Source organism: Nannobrachium achirus (assembly GCF_963921795.1).
Source record: "Nannobrachium achirus genome assembly, chromosome: 3".
Lineage (NCBI taxonomy): Eukaryota > Metazoa > Chordata > Actinopteri > Myctophiformes > Myctophidae > Nannobrachium > Nannobrachium achirus.
In genome coordinates this window covers 43,118,129-43,134,800 of record NC_137812.1, presented here as the reverse complement: position 1 = coordinate 43,134,800, position 16,672 = coordinate 43,118,129, and the positions used below count along the sequence as shown (strand labels likewise).

The following is a 16,672-nucleotide window of genomic DNA, read 5'->3' as shown; positions in this document are numbered from 1 at the left end:
ATTGGCGTCACCTCCTGCCCGTCGCCACACGTCCCCACTGGAATACGTAATCTCAGCACCTGCATAGACACGCTCTCAAAACCTCTAATAAATCTTTTAAAGATTCAATCTCCCCTCTCCCAGCATGCATACAGTCCCTCCGCATACACACCTATACATACACACCTACAGTATGCACTGCATACCTCTCTGAATGTACATACACACCTACAGTATACATACCCATCTAAATGTAAATCATGGGTTTATTGCCTTCAAGGAACAAACCTGCCTTACAATCGATGTGCGGATATATATTTAAGAAGGGACAGGCAGATGGATTGAGGTGATGCAAGCTAAAACTTAATGTGTGTGTGTGTGTGTGTGTGTGTGTGTGTGTGTGTGTGTGTGTGTGTGTGTGTGTGTGTGTGTGTGTGTGTGTGCGTGCGTGCGTGCGTGCGTGCGTGCGTGCGTGCGTGCGTGCGTGCGTGCGTGCGTGCGTGCGTGCGTGCGTGCGTGCGTGCGTGCGTGCGTGCGTGCGTGCGTGCGTGCGTGCGTGCGTGCGTGCGTGCGTGCGTGCGTGTGTGCGTCCGTGCCTGTGTGCATCTATGTGTAGTTCCTGGCAGACCTGGAGTCCAACCCGTTGCTCCGGGACAGTGTTGAGTGCCAGCGACTGCTCATGGAGGGAATGAAGTACCACCTGCTGCCTCAGCGTCGACCCCTCCTCCAAAGCCCCCGCACAAGACCCCGCAAGGCCACCGTAGGGGCCCTGTTCGCTGTAGGGGGCATAGACGCTACTAAAGGTACCGCTATAGCACAGTGGCTTATACATGACACACGCAGACGCACGCAATGCATGCATGCACGCACGGACACTATGACTGATGACAACATGCCACACTACATTCCGATGTGTTCACTGTCCAATGGGATTATGTTTTCACTCCCGTGGGTCAGTCTGTCTGTAAGCAGTTCATCTAATCTCAGACACCGCTGGACCGGAACATTTTCATTTCAGCCTCGTGGTGGCACTATAACAGGCTGCCTCACGTCTCAAAATAACTATATAGGGCCCACTATTTCCCCCCACAACTTTCTCCTGTTCTAACGGCTGCACCGCCATGACTGGCACAGCCCTGGGTATGCAACCCAGCCCGGCGGAGATCTGTGCTCAGAGTAGCCCACTTTTCTAGTTTACTATCTAGTTTACATGTATTGTGTCACACACCGAGGCATTGTGTACTTGTAGATTTGCTATTTTCGGTGTGCAGCGCTTGCATGAAACTAAGTACAACTCAAGCTATACTCTTCTACTCTTTTCTAGGGATGGGACGACAAGCGATATTATCGTTTATCGTGATAAAAAACACTCACGATAATCGTATCTTGAAGATTTAATTTATCGTGATATCGTCCTCCGTCATGCACTGGGATCAATTCAATTATTGTATTTGCCGAGCTGCATATACGGTACTACTTAAACCCTCAATAATTGGTAAAAGGTACTTATAATATCCGTACTTAATTCAGTCTTTTTTTCACTCTCTATCAAATGTCTTTGCCAACAAATAGACGATCTACAAGCTTGTAGATCTGCTATTTTTTGGCAAATGTTCCGCCCCCAATAATCGTGATATGAAATGTTCATATCGTCTCATCCCTAAACCCAGGTGCCACCAGCATTGAGCAGTACTGCCTCCGTCAGGACGTGTGGAAGCAGGTGGCCACCATGAGTGGCCGGAGGCTGCAGTTCGGCGTGGCCGTCCTGGACGACCACCTCTACGTGGTGGGCGGGCGGGACGGCCTGAAGACCCTCAACACGGTGGAGTGTTACAACCCACACAGCAAGACCTGGAGCGTCATGCCCCCCATGTCCACACACAGGCACGGACTGGGTGAGACCTGTTGTTTTATCAACCCATTTAGGCCTAGAATTATTGAATGCTTTAACCAGTGAAAAATAGCAGATATACAAGCTCACAGCGCGGCACCGAGTGCCGCGCTGCGAGCTTGTAGATCTGCTATTTTTGAAAAAGTCTTGAAAATGTGTGCAAATCTTTGAATATACCTGATGTATTTTCAAAGCGAACGTTTGTAACTCAAATTTTGCTTCTGGGTGGTCCCTGGAACTAGATATTTTGAGATGGGGGTCCGTGGCCAAATACATATCATTTTGGGGGTCCTTCACATGAAAAGGTTTGAGCACCACTGACATAGTAGTCTCTCAAGAACAGACTAACTGAGCTCCAGTTAAGTGAAAAGGACCTTTTCTTTGACGATGGCTGGCCAGATTGCTGACATAGAAACATAGGTTTTTCAAAATATCTTAGAAGGATTCAAAAGACACTCATAGAATCGGGTCAAAATTCAAATTTTTACAATTTTTCAAAAATAGCAGATCTACAAGCTCGCAGCGTGGCACTCGGTGCCGCGCTGTGAGCTTGTATATCTGCTATTTTTCAATAGTTAAAGCATAGAATAATGATACACAAAATGTGTACCCGTTCTAAATGGGTTAAAGGCCAAAGCCCTCTAGATCAGTGGTTCTCAAACCTGTGGTCGAGACCCCCAGGGGGGTCCCTAAATTATTTTGGGGATCCCCAGATGATTAATGTGCAACATTGTTTTCTCACTCAACAGTAAACAAACCAACACAGCGTTTAAGTGAGCGTATCTGCCCATTTCTAAAGTGACAATTTAAGGACTTTTTAATACCTCTAAAATAACAAATTAAACTTTGGCCAAATTGTCAAATATTAGAGGCAGACATTGTGAAAATAGCCGAGGCGTTGTGAGCCTCGGCTATTAAAGTGAATATAAACAGAAAATCTGTTACATTTGACACAGTGGTCTTGCTTGCTTTGTTTACAGTATTTGAATGTTGAAGAAACGCCTTCCTTCGCATCTTCCTTTTTCACAGATGAGACATGAGCACATGCTCATGTGCACACATGCGCGCACGCACGCACACACACACACACACACACACACACACACACACACACACACACACACACACACACACACACACACACACACACACACACACACACACACACACACACACCATATAAAATTCACATTTGTTTGGAACTGAGATATTATGACAAGATTAGATGAGGCTGTGTGTCCAGAAGGGAGGTCAAACACACATCTGGAGCTACAGATGTTCTGCTAGATAAACCCTTTACTACCGAGGTGTCATCACACTGCTGTCCAACCGTGCAGTCTTAAACATGCTTAATGAGCTGTGTGTGTGTGTGTGTGTGTGTGTGTGTGTGTGTGTGTGTGTGTGTGTGTGTGTGTGTGTGTGTGTGTGTGTGTGTGTGTGTGTGTGTGTGTGTGTGTGTGTCTGTGTGTGTGTGGGCGCGTACGTACCGGTACGTACGTACCATAAAGACACAAAACTGGTCTCCAGCCATCTGTGTGTGTGTGTGTGCTTCATTCAATCAGATAAGGTTCTCTGGCAAGATGCCATTATGTGACGTGTGTACATGTTGATGGTGTAGGTGTTACAGTCCTAGAGGGACCCATGTATGCGGTGGGAGGACATGATGGATGGAGCTACCTCAGCACAGTAGAGAGGTAGGGGGCTCATGCTTATACTTTACTCAAATCCTGTTTCAAAACCGTGATTATTGTTTTGTCAGACTGCAGAGGAGGCATTGGGGATGGGACGATATGAACATTTCATATCACGATTTACGATATTATCGCGATAATCACAAATATCCCCAACATCCATTATCGTGGAGTGGAACGTTTGCCAAAAAATGTCAGATCTACAAGCTCACAACGCGACGCATTGTGAGCTTGTTGATCGGCTATTTTTTGGCAAAGAGATTTTGTAGAGAGTGAAAAAAAGACTGTATCAAGTACATAATATTATAAGTACATTTTACCAATATAGGGTTTAAATGGTACCGGATATGCAGCTTTGGCAAATAAAGGGTGAATTGATCCCAGTGCATGACGGAGGACGATTTCACGATAAATGTAATCTCCACTATACGATCATCTTGAGTGTTTTTTATCACGATAAACGATAATATCGCTTAGCGTCCCATCCCTAGGAGGCATTGACCTGATATCCTTAGTTGGAATAAGTCAGTCAGCTTCTGCTCTACACAGTAAACATCGGTGTTAATTTATCCAGTTGTAATTGTGAGAGTTTACAGATACAACCAAATGGACGCATTCCTGTGTACACTTTACACAGTGTATGTAACAGTGACAGATGTTTTAACCTCCTAGATGGGACCCCCAGGCTCGCCAGTGGAGCTTCATCGCCAGTATGTCCACACCCAGGAGCACTGTGGGAGTCGCTGTACTCAATGGGAAGTAAGTGTGCAAGGAAACGCTCTCTTTCTCTCTCTCACACACACCCACCCAGCCACCCCCACACACACACACACACACACACACACACACACACGCACACGCGCGCGCAGATTAGTGCAACCGTACACTGAAGCAGAATGATAGGAGGTTCTGGTGAGAGTCAAGCATGAATCATAACCTCCTTTCACAGCAGAAGTTATTAGCATCGCAGTAAATGTGGTGTTATTCTATATTATATTATTCAGCGCCCGGAGAGAGGCAACAGAGAACGGCTTTATAGATGTTAATTAATACAGTAGCAATAGCCTAGAGCTAAGCATGCCAAACAGTGTGTGTGCGTGCGTGCGTGTGTGTGCGCGCGTGTGTGTGTGCGTGTGTGTGTTTACTGTATCTGGACGTTTTGCCTGATGGAGCTTATTACTTGGATGACTGGTTCAGTTAGGCTTTTTCCTTTTCCCTCCAGACACAAATATCAATGTACTTGGGTGTGTGTGTGTGCATGCACAGTCACATAGTCACATGCACATGCACACTGGTTAGGGCTGTGATGTCCCAAGAGAACTGGCTGATTGATTTTACCCTCCTCACTTCATCCCCCAACACACACGCTTATCCAGTCTGTTCCGCTGTCACTAAATTGAAATGGGATGTTGCTGTGTGGGATTGTTGCATCAGTGGTGGCCTTAAGCATCTGGGATCCTGTTTCAAGGGCCCTCCCAAGAAAGAGAAAAGATGGGACAAAACTGAGGATTCGTGTTGGTTTGCATCCATATGGTATAGCATCTACCAAAAAAGATGACAAAGATCTAGGGAGTGAGATGGAGTCTGACAAGGTGATTTCTTTTAGACTGCAGCGGGGAGATGGGGAGTGAGTCTGCAGTTCTGACTGCAAGGGGATTTTATAACATAATTTGGGAGACAGTAGGCAGAAGAGTCTAGGCTGTGTGTACGGTAGCTGTGGCCAGGGTGTTTTAGGGAAGGGAAGAACATACTTTTTGTGTTTAACTGATCTAAAATGAACTGGAAAGGGGTGTGTAGTTGTGTCATGTCTTGAAGTGATGGGGGTGCAATGCCCTTGATTGCCTTCACCTGTGTTTTGTACTGGGTGTGGGCAGCAACTGGAAGCCAGCGAAGGGGAGGCAAAAGGGGGAGACTTGGAGTTTGAAGACCAGGTGTGCTGCAGCATTCTGTAGTATCTAGCCTCTGTATTGTGACGTATTTCCGAATGAAACAGGATAGCATGTAACGTAACGTTGAGCGAGTACATCTCAGCTAGATATAGACATCACCGAGTATGTGATCCAAAAGGGTTAAAACCACATTTTCCATTTCAGCCTAACTTTAAAACCATTATGTGCACTTTCAGCACCATGGACAGCACAACACAGAAACAATCCACACAATCCCTTAGTTATTAATTAATAAAAGAAGAATAAACTGAAACAAAGAGTATTAGCTTGGAATGAGGAGAACTTACTATTCTCAGCAACTACTAGACTGTGCTAATGCTGAGCCGGTGTCCAGTGTGTCATCTTTGAATAAAGTAACCTCAGCATGCCATAATACAGTATATGCAATATACTGAGTATACTATACATACATAAACATGTGGTCCAGTCAATCATTCTCGCATGTCAGCCAGGGGCACTTTTCAAGCGAAACATACAGTATGTAAGGCCACCAGTGGTGCATATGTGTGTGTTGGTTTTGAATGTGTTGCTGTGGTACACATGCAACAACACACTGTGTGTGTGTGTGTGTGTGTGTGTGTGTGTGTGTGTGTGTGTGTGTGTGTGCGTGTGCGTGTGCGTGTGTGTGTGTCTCCAGGCTGTACGCAGTAGGAGGTCGTGACGGCTCAGCCTGCCTGCGCTCTGTGGAGTGTTTTGACCCCCACACTAACAGGTCAGAGACACAGCACTTCATTACACTACAATGAACACTTAAAACCTCTGTATATGTAAACTTGACCTGAGTTGGCTCGGTACATGGACCCCATGGACCCCTAAATTAAATATGTATGTATGTATGTATTGGAAAGCGGGCCCCCATCTGAAAATATTTGGTGCCAGTAGCTGCAAACATTCCTCAGTTCAGTTTAAGAAACACAGGACAAGATGTTAATTTGAGAACCACTGCTCTCTCTACACAAAATCTCTTTGTTGAAAATAGACAATCTACAAGCTCACGGCGTGGCACGGTGTGCCATGATGTGAGCTTGTAGATCTGCTAATTAGCATACATCAGACCCGAAAACGTCGGGTCTGGTAGGGTAGGTTCGGGCAGAATTTGAAAACATTACCCAGAATAGCTGCTAGCATTAAAGTGGTTTAATGTGGAGTCTCCTCTCTGTTGGTCCTAATGGAGGACATCCTGACTTACTAATGTGATCTTCAGCCGTATCAAAGCAGACAGTTAAACCTTGGAGGGCCTTAAGCAGACTGCATGTAATCACCTGTGTGCACTGAATACATTATCGTGGGTTTTTGATGGGGAGCTGCAAAAGGCAACCAGAAGAAAGAAAGACATATTTTCAGCTGAGCTTTTGCCATATTTGCGTCTTCTCAGTCGTGGTTCTGAACCTTTTCTGGATCAGGACCCACTTGAAAATCTTAGGGCTGCTGTGCTAAGTGGTCAGATAGGTGGGCCACGTGCTTTTTCAGAGCAGATCTTATTTTAATTACTTCTATCAATGGAACTAATGTTTTATACTTCAAGTTCCTATTAATTGGGATCACAAAGAAAACTCATTTTTAAAATGTTTAAGTTTTACATTTTACATTTTTACATTTTTGTTATATTATCATCATTAAAATCTTGGTGTTTTTCCAATTATTTTGGGGCCCTCTTGCAATGCCCTCGAATAACAGCCCTTAAGTCGTTGGCAACTTAACTTTTAACCTTTGGTCCCAGGTGGAGTGGCTGTGCACCAATGGCCAAGCGGCGCGGTGGCGTGGGCGTGGCCACGTGGAACGGCTTCCTGTACGCCATCGGAGGTCACGATGCCCCGGCCTCATCCCTGGCATCACGTCTCAGTGACTGTGTGGAGAGGTGAGTTATCCCTGGCATCACGTCTCAGTGACTGTGTGGAGAGGTGAGGGAGTGAGTGCAGTGATGGAAATACTAATTTAGATCATTCAGATTACTATGTGAACGTTCACAGCTAACAGAATCCACATATGGCCAAGACGCGACTGCGGTTTTCCCAGTGAACCTGAGCGCAACGGTGGGGGCACGGGAGTGTGGGGAACACAACACTGACTATTGCCGATGATGGAGAGGTTATATAGCTTTATGTATTGAGAGGTACTCTTGCCGATTCCGTAAGAGACTCGTCGCCTATTGCAAGATATTTAAGTTATTTGGGGCCATGATGATAACCTCTTCTTCCCACTACTAGACTAAGGATTTATATTGTCTGTGTTATTGTTTACAACCACAATTATTCACACATGGCAAGATCGCGGTTCCACTAGTTTTACTAGTAGGCTAGTGTAGGCTTAGAAGCCTTTTCCAGAAGTTAATTTTATGTTTTCCATTTAATGATTTCCTTTATCCTCATCTAATCTTGCGCTAATGCACGCAACTGTCTTCGTCAGGTTTTAGAGCCTAGTAGGCTTTTCAGAAGTTAATTTAATGTTTTCCATTTAATGATTTCCTTTATCCTCATCTAATCTTGCGCTAACGCACGCAGCTGTTTTCTCCAGGTTTTAAGGCCTAGTAGGCTTTTCAGAAGTTAATTTAATGTTTTCCATTTAATGATTTCCTTTATCGTCATCTTGCGCTAATGCACGCAACTGTTTTCGCCAGATTTTAAGGTCTTATTTTAGTTGTTTCTCATAAGCTCGTGACCCTCCTGAGTCCTTGCCCATCGGCCCCCACCGTTGCACTCAGGGTCACCGGGAAAACCGCGGTCGCGGCCAAGACAGATGGCCAAGACAGTCAGCCCATATCTGTGTGGCTGTTTCTGCAGACAGGGATCTCCATGTATGGGCATAAAGATCATAGACATCATAGGACTTTGACAAATAACTGAGTAAGCATGTTTGGGCTCACACAGCATATCTCCATATACAGTACATGGATCTCCATATATATGGGTACCAGGGGTCTCCATATATGGGTAACTGGTCCGATATACATCACTGGCCAGATTGGCCAAGAATTGGCGCATGTCGCCCTGAGGCGTCTTACTAGTGTAGAAATACTCTGTTACAAGTCTGGAATTCAAAATGTACTTGAGTAAAAGTATGAAAGTGGCCTTGTGGTTAGAGTGTCCACCCTGAGACTGGGTGGTCCGGGTTCGATTCCCGGCCGGGTCTTACCAAAGACTCTGATAAATGGGACCCACTGCCTCCCTGCTTGGCACTCAGCATCAAGAGTTGGAGTGGGGGGTAAGTCCTTGCGACATACTAGCGTCATATCCAGCGGGTGTAACTTGTACATCAAGCTGCCTCACACTACAGAAACAGGACATACGGCCCTATCCTATGGGCATTGTGGCTCAGCGAGGCTTACTTATGAAAGTGTTTAAAGTACCAAAAGGAAAAGTACGAAATGTTTGAAAACAGACAACCTACAAGCTCACAACACGTCGCCATGAATAGCCAAGGTATAAAATAGGACTAAAGGTTCATGTATGCTTCATAATGTTATAATTTATATCTTCAAAGTAACTAGTAACTAAAGTTTTCAAATAAATGTAGTGGAGTAAAAGTAAAAGGTGGAAATACTGAAGTATGTACTTAAGTACAGTACTTAAGTAAAAGTACATAGTTAACCCATTTAGAACGGGTACACACTATTGTGTATCATTATTTTATGCTTTAAATATTGAAAAATAGCAGATATACAAGCTCACAGCGCGGCACCGAGTGCCACGCTGCGAGCTTGTAGATCTGCTATTTTTGAAAAATCGTGAAAATTTGAATTTTGACCCGATTCTATAAGTGTCTTTTGAATCCTTCTAAGGTTTTTTGAAAAACCTATGTTTCTATGTCAGCAATCTGGCCAGCCATCGTCAAAGAAAAGGTCCTTTTCACTTAACTGGAGCTCAGTTAGTCTGTTCTTGAGAGACTACTATGTCAGTGGTTCTCAAACTTTTTCATGTGAAGGACCCCCAAAATGATATGTATTTTGCCACGGACCCCCATCTCAAAATATTTAGTTCCAGGAACCCCCCAGAAGCAAAATTTGAGTTACGAACGTTCGCTTTGAAAATACATACATTCAAAGATTTGCACACATTTTCACGACTTTTTCAAAAATAGCAGATCTACAAGCTCGCAGCACGGGTGCCGCGCTGTGAGCTTGTATATCTGCTATTTTTCACTGGTTAAAGCATTCAATAATTCTAGTAAAAGTACATATAGTTAATTTACACCACTGTGTGAGTGTGGGTGTGCATCTGGTGTGATTTGTCACTGTGCCCACTGAGCAGATGTGGAGGATCCGTTATTGCTCACAATAACAATTCATTGTAGATTGTAGATCTTCCACAGTGGATAGAATAAGTCTCGGTTGTGGTTCGCCTGTGCGCATAAGTGTCAGGTTGATGTTAATCGGAGAATAATGGGTTTCTGCTTTTGCTGGGTTGAATTATATTGTGTGTGTGTGTGTGTGTGTGTGTGTGTGTGTGTGTGTGTGTGTGTGTGTGTGTGTGTGTGTGTGTGTGTGTGTGTGTGTGTGTGTGTGTGTGGTGTGTGTGCAGGTATGACCCTCAGACAGACACTTGGACGGTGGTCGCTCCCATGAGCATCAGCAGGGACGCGGTCGGCGTTTGCCTGCTTGGCGACCGTCTCTACGCCGTGGGCGGTTATGACGGACAGGCGTACCTCAACAATGTAGAAGCTTACGACCCGCAGACAAATGAGTGGACGCAGGTATGCATGCACATGATTACATGCACACAGTATCTAATCTAATAATACAAAGCTTTTCGACCCCTAGGGGGTCCTCAGAGTTACTACAGGGGGTCCTCCAAATCTTTGTGTGATAGAAGCTTTTTTTCTCCTTTTTTATATTAATCACTTCAGATCTACAAGCTCACAACGCATCGCGCTGCGAGGCGTTGTGAGCTTGTAGATTGGCAAAGAACAGAGTGAAAGGTCAAGTTTATTAAGTATTGACGGTTTAAGTAGTTAAATATCTGTGGGGAAAAAAATGACATGAATCCAAAATACACTGATGATTGTGCTGTCAAACTATGAAACTATGGAATCTATGAAAAGGTTGTGGGAGTCCCTGCTTCATCTCTTTCTCGACTAAGGGGTCCTTGGCCTGAAAACGTTGAAGACCCCTGCAATAATATGTCATTTTAGACACACACACACACACTGTACACACACCTGGAAGCATGAGCTTCCAGGTGTTACATAATGCTGGTATATTGTGCTACATAATGCTGGTATATTGTTTTCACTGTTATGTAAATGTGTGTTTTGTTCCATGCTTATGTCCTTGCTCCGCCGGTACACAGCACTACAACAGAGGAGGCAGGCAGGCTGTGAGGGCTGGGGTTGGGCTCTGCTCAGCAGGATTTCAGCCTCCTCTATCACAGTCCTCCTTTATGTCCCGTCCCGCCCGCTCTCTGAGGAGGCTTCATAGAGCCATCTGTCATACTACAAAGAATATGCCACACGCCCGGCCCGCTGGAATACAGCTGCTGTTCGGGAGGAAACCTTGTATCTCCGTAGTTCAACTGTTTGAAATACTCTCGTAAATGAATGCGAAAATAGCAGATCTACAGTACAAGCTTGCAATGTTGTGAGCTTGTAGATCGGCTTCTTTAGCTTTTCCAAAAATGTAGGAAAGTGGTTAATTCTGTCTATTGAACCATTGAAAAGTATTAACAAGACGTCGTTGTCGGGTGGAAACCTCGTATCTCCCAAGTTTCAAATGTGTACGTTCTTTCTCAAAGCAAAGCCCTGCTTCATCATACAAGGCCGTCGCACAAAAGTAACAAAAACAGCAGATCTACAAGCTACAAGTGTGCTTGTAGATCGGCTGTTTTCACTAGTTTAAATCATTTTTAAAATGATAAATGCAAAACGAACAGTTTTGGACATACTAGGTTTTCATCCGACAACGACGAAGAGCTACATCATAACCACATTGAGTCAATTAGAACACAGGTTAATTTTTTTCCATTTCCTGAAAGGTTTTGGACATACAAGGTTTCTACCCGACAGCAACGCTACGGAGGGAGGGAGTCTAAATATTGGGGGGGGGGGGGGGGGGGCCCAGAAGGGAGTGGCCCCCAGAAGCATAGGAAGATCAAGTGTGAACGTCTGGGGGAAGACTCCCGAGGCAAAGTTAACCGTCTTCTCTGTTCCCCTGCGAGAGCCCCGAGCAGCACACAGCACAGTTTACCCTGGCACCATTTTGTGATTATGCTGATTCTGTGCTCGCTACGCCGGCTCCTCCTGCGCGCCTCAGCGCCGATCTGTCAGCCGTCTCCCAAGACTATTACAATAACCACCGGTGTGGAGATTCTCTTTTAGATTAGATGACTGGCAGGGGGGAACAATCAAATATTGATATTGAGGAAACATAAAATAAAGTGTGGAAGACATACCGCTCCCTTTAATGCATCTCATCTCATCTTGTTTCATTTCAAGGGACCCCAATTAGATATGCATTAGGCCAAAGGGCCCTCATTGCCATTGATGAGATTTCTATATCTGGGTACCACAATCTAATAAAAAATGTATTGTTAGTCGTAGATTAGATTTGGTCCAATAATATCGGATACAGGCATTCTGTAGCAAAGAATAATACCATGGTTTGTAATTTGGGCCAGAATTTCTTTACTGTCGCTGTACTACAGTATACAGTCGAGATAGCAAGTGAAAGTCATAATGGCTATTCTTGTATGTTCTCTGATGTAATAATGAAGATTAACTAACAGTATGTTCGCTGGGGAACCCCTAGAACCCCTTTGTGGACCCTTGGGGGTCCCCAGACTCCACCTTGAGAACTACAGCACAGTCTAAAGCAAGAAATGAATTCGTTGGTTGACATTATTGATTAACTTGGCAGTCACTTTTTCACTGGATAGGTTAGCCATCAGGATGCAACCCACGTAGCAGATTTTTTCTTGTTATCACAGCGTCACCTACTTTAATTGTGAAGGTCACAAAACTAATGTGCATCTACACAGTACACAGTAATATCCTCAGTGTTAATTTATTCATCTGCAACTCATTCATCTGTCATCATTCAGTGAAGTTGGACCAGCTGTAATCATGCCATGGACCATTAGTTGTCCACAGGCCACTACTTGAGAAGCAGTGCACTAAATGAACTGGTGACCTGGTGGTGAGCCAAGATCACAAGTCAGTTAACATAAGTTTAATATGAAAGGTTGGATAAAGTAAGAGAAATAGGAATCAGTTGTTGGTTCTCGGCGGGGATCGCGCGGCGGTGGAGACAAAAACACAACCGCTCCACGAGTAAACGCCAGGCGATATTTACAAAGATGAGGCGATATTTACAAAGATGAGGCGATATTTACAAAGATGAGGCGATATTTACAAAGATGACTACAATCCAGCTCTTGCCGCCTGCGAGCACGTGCACGTCAACCGCCTCCCGTCTGAAAGGCGCTTTAATGGCCTAGAGCAGGGGTCAGGCCAAGGACCCCTTAGCTGAGAGAGAGATGAAGCAGGGACCCCCACAACCTTATCATAGATTCCATATAGTTTAATCGTTTGACAGCACGATCATCAGTGTATTTTGGATTCATGTCATTTTGTGTTTTCAGATATTTAACCACTTGAACCATCAATACTTAATAAACTTGACCTTTCACTCTGTACTTAGTGTGCTCTTTTCCCCTCTACACCAACCTCTTTGCCGAAAATAGCTGATCTACAGGCTCACAACGCCTCGCAGCGCGAGGCGTTGTGAGCTTGTAGGTCGGCTATTTTTGGCTAGAGTTCTCAGAACATGGACTCTAGGGTTCAAATCGTCAATATAAAACGAAGATTTGGAGGACCCCCTGTAGTAACTCTGAGGACCCCCTTGGGGTCCCAGACCCCCTCTCTGTTGAAGACCCCTGGGCTAGTGTAAAGCTGTGAATGTTCTGTATGTTGCAGGTGGCGCCTCTGTGTCTGGGTCGGGCCGGGGCATGTGTGGTGGCCATTAAATTGTGACCCCAACAAGACAACCCATGACACGGAACGCCCACAACTCATCACCGCCCTCCAGTCCCTCTGTCCAGCTGGCATGGTCACCGTGGGTGACAGCGTGTCGGCGACAGCAGGAGGCCACAGTGAACCACGTCCCAGTCATCAAAATGAACTGATTTGTTTTCTTTTTTTTTGACAAAGCCTCAGAGGCTAAATGGACTGTCCTAAAAGAAAAAGAAGTTCATCACAATATGAAATGTTACGGTTGTGGGTTTGTGATCAACTTGCTGGATGTAAGAAATATCGAGGAATTCCACCAGGTGCCCAGGCCCGCCCACCGCGAGCCATGTCTCCTTCCAAGTGTTTCAGTGCAAATTTCTATCATGACATTACAAATGCTACATAGAAAATTATAATATCAAACCTTTCAGTATCATAAAAAAAAATATGCTTTGACACAATCAATTGAGGTGGTAAAAGGTTTGTCGATGAATCAAGAAATGTGACCAATGTAGGCCAATAGTAGGCCTAATTTGTATTCCAATGAACTTTATAGTCTAAAGGAATTATTAGACTATATTATTGCTGATCTGAAAATTCACTTGGACTTTTGGATGGAAACATGACTTCCACAAAGACACACGCTTGCACACACACAAAGAATGAAAGAGAGAAATGAGAGACAACAGTGTTTAGACATATTATCACAACAAGCCTCTACTACCTGATTTAACATATTCAGTGTTATTCCATCTAAGTTATTCTATTTATTCTCCCTTCCTTCTCTCTGTCTCTTGCTATTTAAACATACTGTATTCAGAGTTATTTTATGGTCCATATCTGAAGTTCCTCTCTTTATTACTCCCCGCTCACTCAGTCTCTCTCTCTCTTTCTCTCTCTGCCATATTTCATCTTTTGACACCTAGATACAAATCATGTGTACTGTACTAATATGCAAACTGTGCACTTATTTTTTAACTGGCACCAAACCGCTTTTCCTTCCCCCTCACTTTTTTCAACACTCAGGTTTTTAAATGTACCTTTATGCCCATTTTAATGGTTTTGCATACATTTCGAATACAACACTACTTGTTTTTACATGGATGGATTTTTCTCTCTGTCAGCTTCCCTCTCTCGCTATGCTGTGGATATTTATTTAATGTGTGCGTGCATTCATGACTGTGTGTGTGTGTGTGTGTGTGTGTGTGTGTGTGTGTGTGTGTGTGTGTGTGTGTGTGTGTGTGTGTGTGTGCATTCATGAGTGTGTGTGTGTGTGTGTGTGTGTGTGTGTGTGTGTGTGTGTGTGTGTGTGTGTCCATGCATGTTTGTGTGTCTGTGTGTGTATGTGTTCAGGGATCGTGAGATGGGTAAAAAAAAAGAAAATCTCAAATTAGAATCTTCCCACTACCTCTGCTTTCTCCTTAACACCATGTTCCATCTTATTGCCACGCACGCACGTATGCACGCACGCACGCACGCACGCACGCACGCACGCACGCACGCACGCACGCACGCACACACACACACACACACACACACACACACACACACACACACACACACACACACACGCACAGATTGCAGCACAAAATAGAAAGCTTGCTGTATGGTAAGAAAGTGACTTTATTAGCATTTTCCAAAACTGGGTCTGTTGTGATGTTCTGTTTGATGTTGAGATCAAAGGCCTTCATGTATTATGAGAGGTTGATGGGTAATCACAGACAAAGCATCAAAGTTGGGGAGAAGGTACATGTAAAAATGGGCCCACACAGAGTTACATTAAATCAACACTAAAGATTTTACTATGGGAAGCCAATTAACATCCTTAGCGTTACTACGGATCCATTTTTTTTTACATTGATATAGTCTGAGTTAAATTATCAGCCATCTTGTACTTGTAAGTTGCACTGGATAAGGGCGTCTGCTAAATGGCTACAATTGTTATCAGTAGGGGCAAGCTGATACACATGCTAACAAACCACAAAATTGTCATTTAAGCAGGTGTTATGTTGCCTCTTTTACTGCTTATGTTTTCCTTGTTTGCTGGTTGTTTCTCTCTCTAGTTTTAGTTGTGCGTGCGTGTGTGTGTGTGTGTGTGTGTGTGTGTGTGTGTGTGTGTGTGTGTGTGTGTGTGTGTGTGTGTGTGTGTGTGTGTGTGTGTGTGTGTGTGTGTGTGTGTGTTGTGGTGGGGGGTGCATGTGTCTGATGTGCACCAAGCAAACTTCTGACAGTGAGAGGTAAGGCAGGCGTCTGTACTGACAGATATAGAGCTACTGTACAGCCCCTGGGATCCTCTCTTTCTATCTCTCTCTCTCTCTCTCTCTCCCTCTCTCTCTCTCTCTCTCTCACACACACACACACACACACACACACACACACACACACACACACACACTCACACACACATGCGATACAGTACATAGCCTCCCACCAAAGTGAAGACAGACAAGCATGCGCGGCTGAGCAGAGATGGTGTTTTTTTTCCAGTCCAATGCCCTGCTGTATCACACTTGTTTTCTCCCTTTCAAAGCCTCCTGTTTGTTTATTTGTCTATGGTAGTTAGATCGCAGCAAGGGAAGTGTGTCATCTCCACTGTGTGGGCTACACCTGTTCACCAAATTAATACATTGGGCTCAGAGTTATAGCAGAACACATGCAACAGACAGACATTCCAAAACCCCACAAACAGTATATCCAGTGTGGACATTGTGTATAGATGGATACCCATGGATCCTGTATGTTGTCTTATATTGTATTATGCTGTATATATGATACAGTACTCATGAAATATATCCTAGCCTATGTGTCCGTACAGTATTCCGTTTACCTTTTTGTATCGTAAACTGAGATGACAACGCATTGTAACAAAAGAACTTTAAACCCGGTGTCCCTATTTTGGGCGTGTCATTATTGTCGAAAGATGTTGAAGATTTTCAAAGATGGCAAAAATAGCAGATGTACAAAGCAAGCTCACAACGTGTCACATCGTGACAGCTTGTACAGAGTTCACAATTTTTGTTACGATTGTTTATGACTTCTGTCATATTGTACAGTATATCCTTCACCCAGTACGATGCAATGTTGTAGCTATTATTTCGTACGCTGCTCGACCATTGTCTGTTTTTGTACCTACAATGTGTTCACCCCCTTTTTACAACACAACTAATGTGATGTATATTATGTACATGTACATGCTGTTGTAATATACTCTTATTGGTCTTTTC

The 16,672-nt window shown here is 44.3% G+C and overlaps 1 protein-coding gene across 2 annotated transcripts in view; it reads left to right on the top strand.

Annotated features, from left to right (window-relative positions):
* The window catches only part of klhl5 (kelch-like family member 5), a gene marked incomplete at its 5' end in the record, with an annotated part of 54,507 nt that extends 41,000 nt beyond the window's left edge, over nt 1-13,507 (top strand). For both annotated transcript variants that reach the window (XM_080721179.1, XM_080721180.1), the window contains 8 exons: nt 596-782; nt 1,650-1,874; nt 3,489-3,564; nt 4,234-4,320; nt 6,148-6,222; nt 7,231-7,368; nt 10,028-10,199; nt 13,416-13,507. In XM_080721179.1, coding sequence (XP_080577305.1) covers nt 596-782; nt 1,650-1,874; nt 3,489-3,564; nt 4,234-4,320; nt 6,148-6,222; nt 7,231-7,368; nt 10,028-10,199; nt 13,416-13,472 — 1,017 coding nt within the window. In that variant the 3' untranslated portion in view covers nt 13,473-13,507. The remainder of the gene's footprint in view (nt 1-595; nt 783-1,649; nt 1,875-3,488; nt 3,565-4,233; nt 4,321-6,147; nt 6,223-7,230; nt 7,369-10,027; nt 10,200-13,415) is intronic.
* Between the last annotated feature and the right edge of the window lie 3,165 nt (nt 13,508-16,672).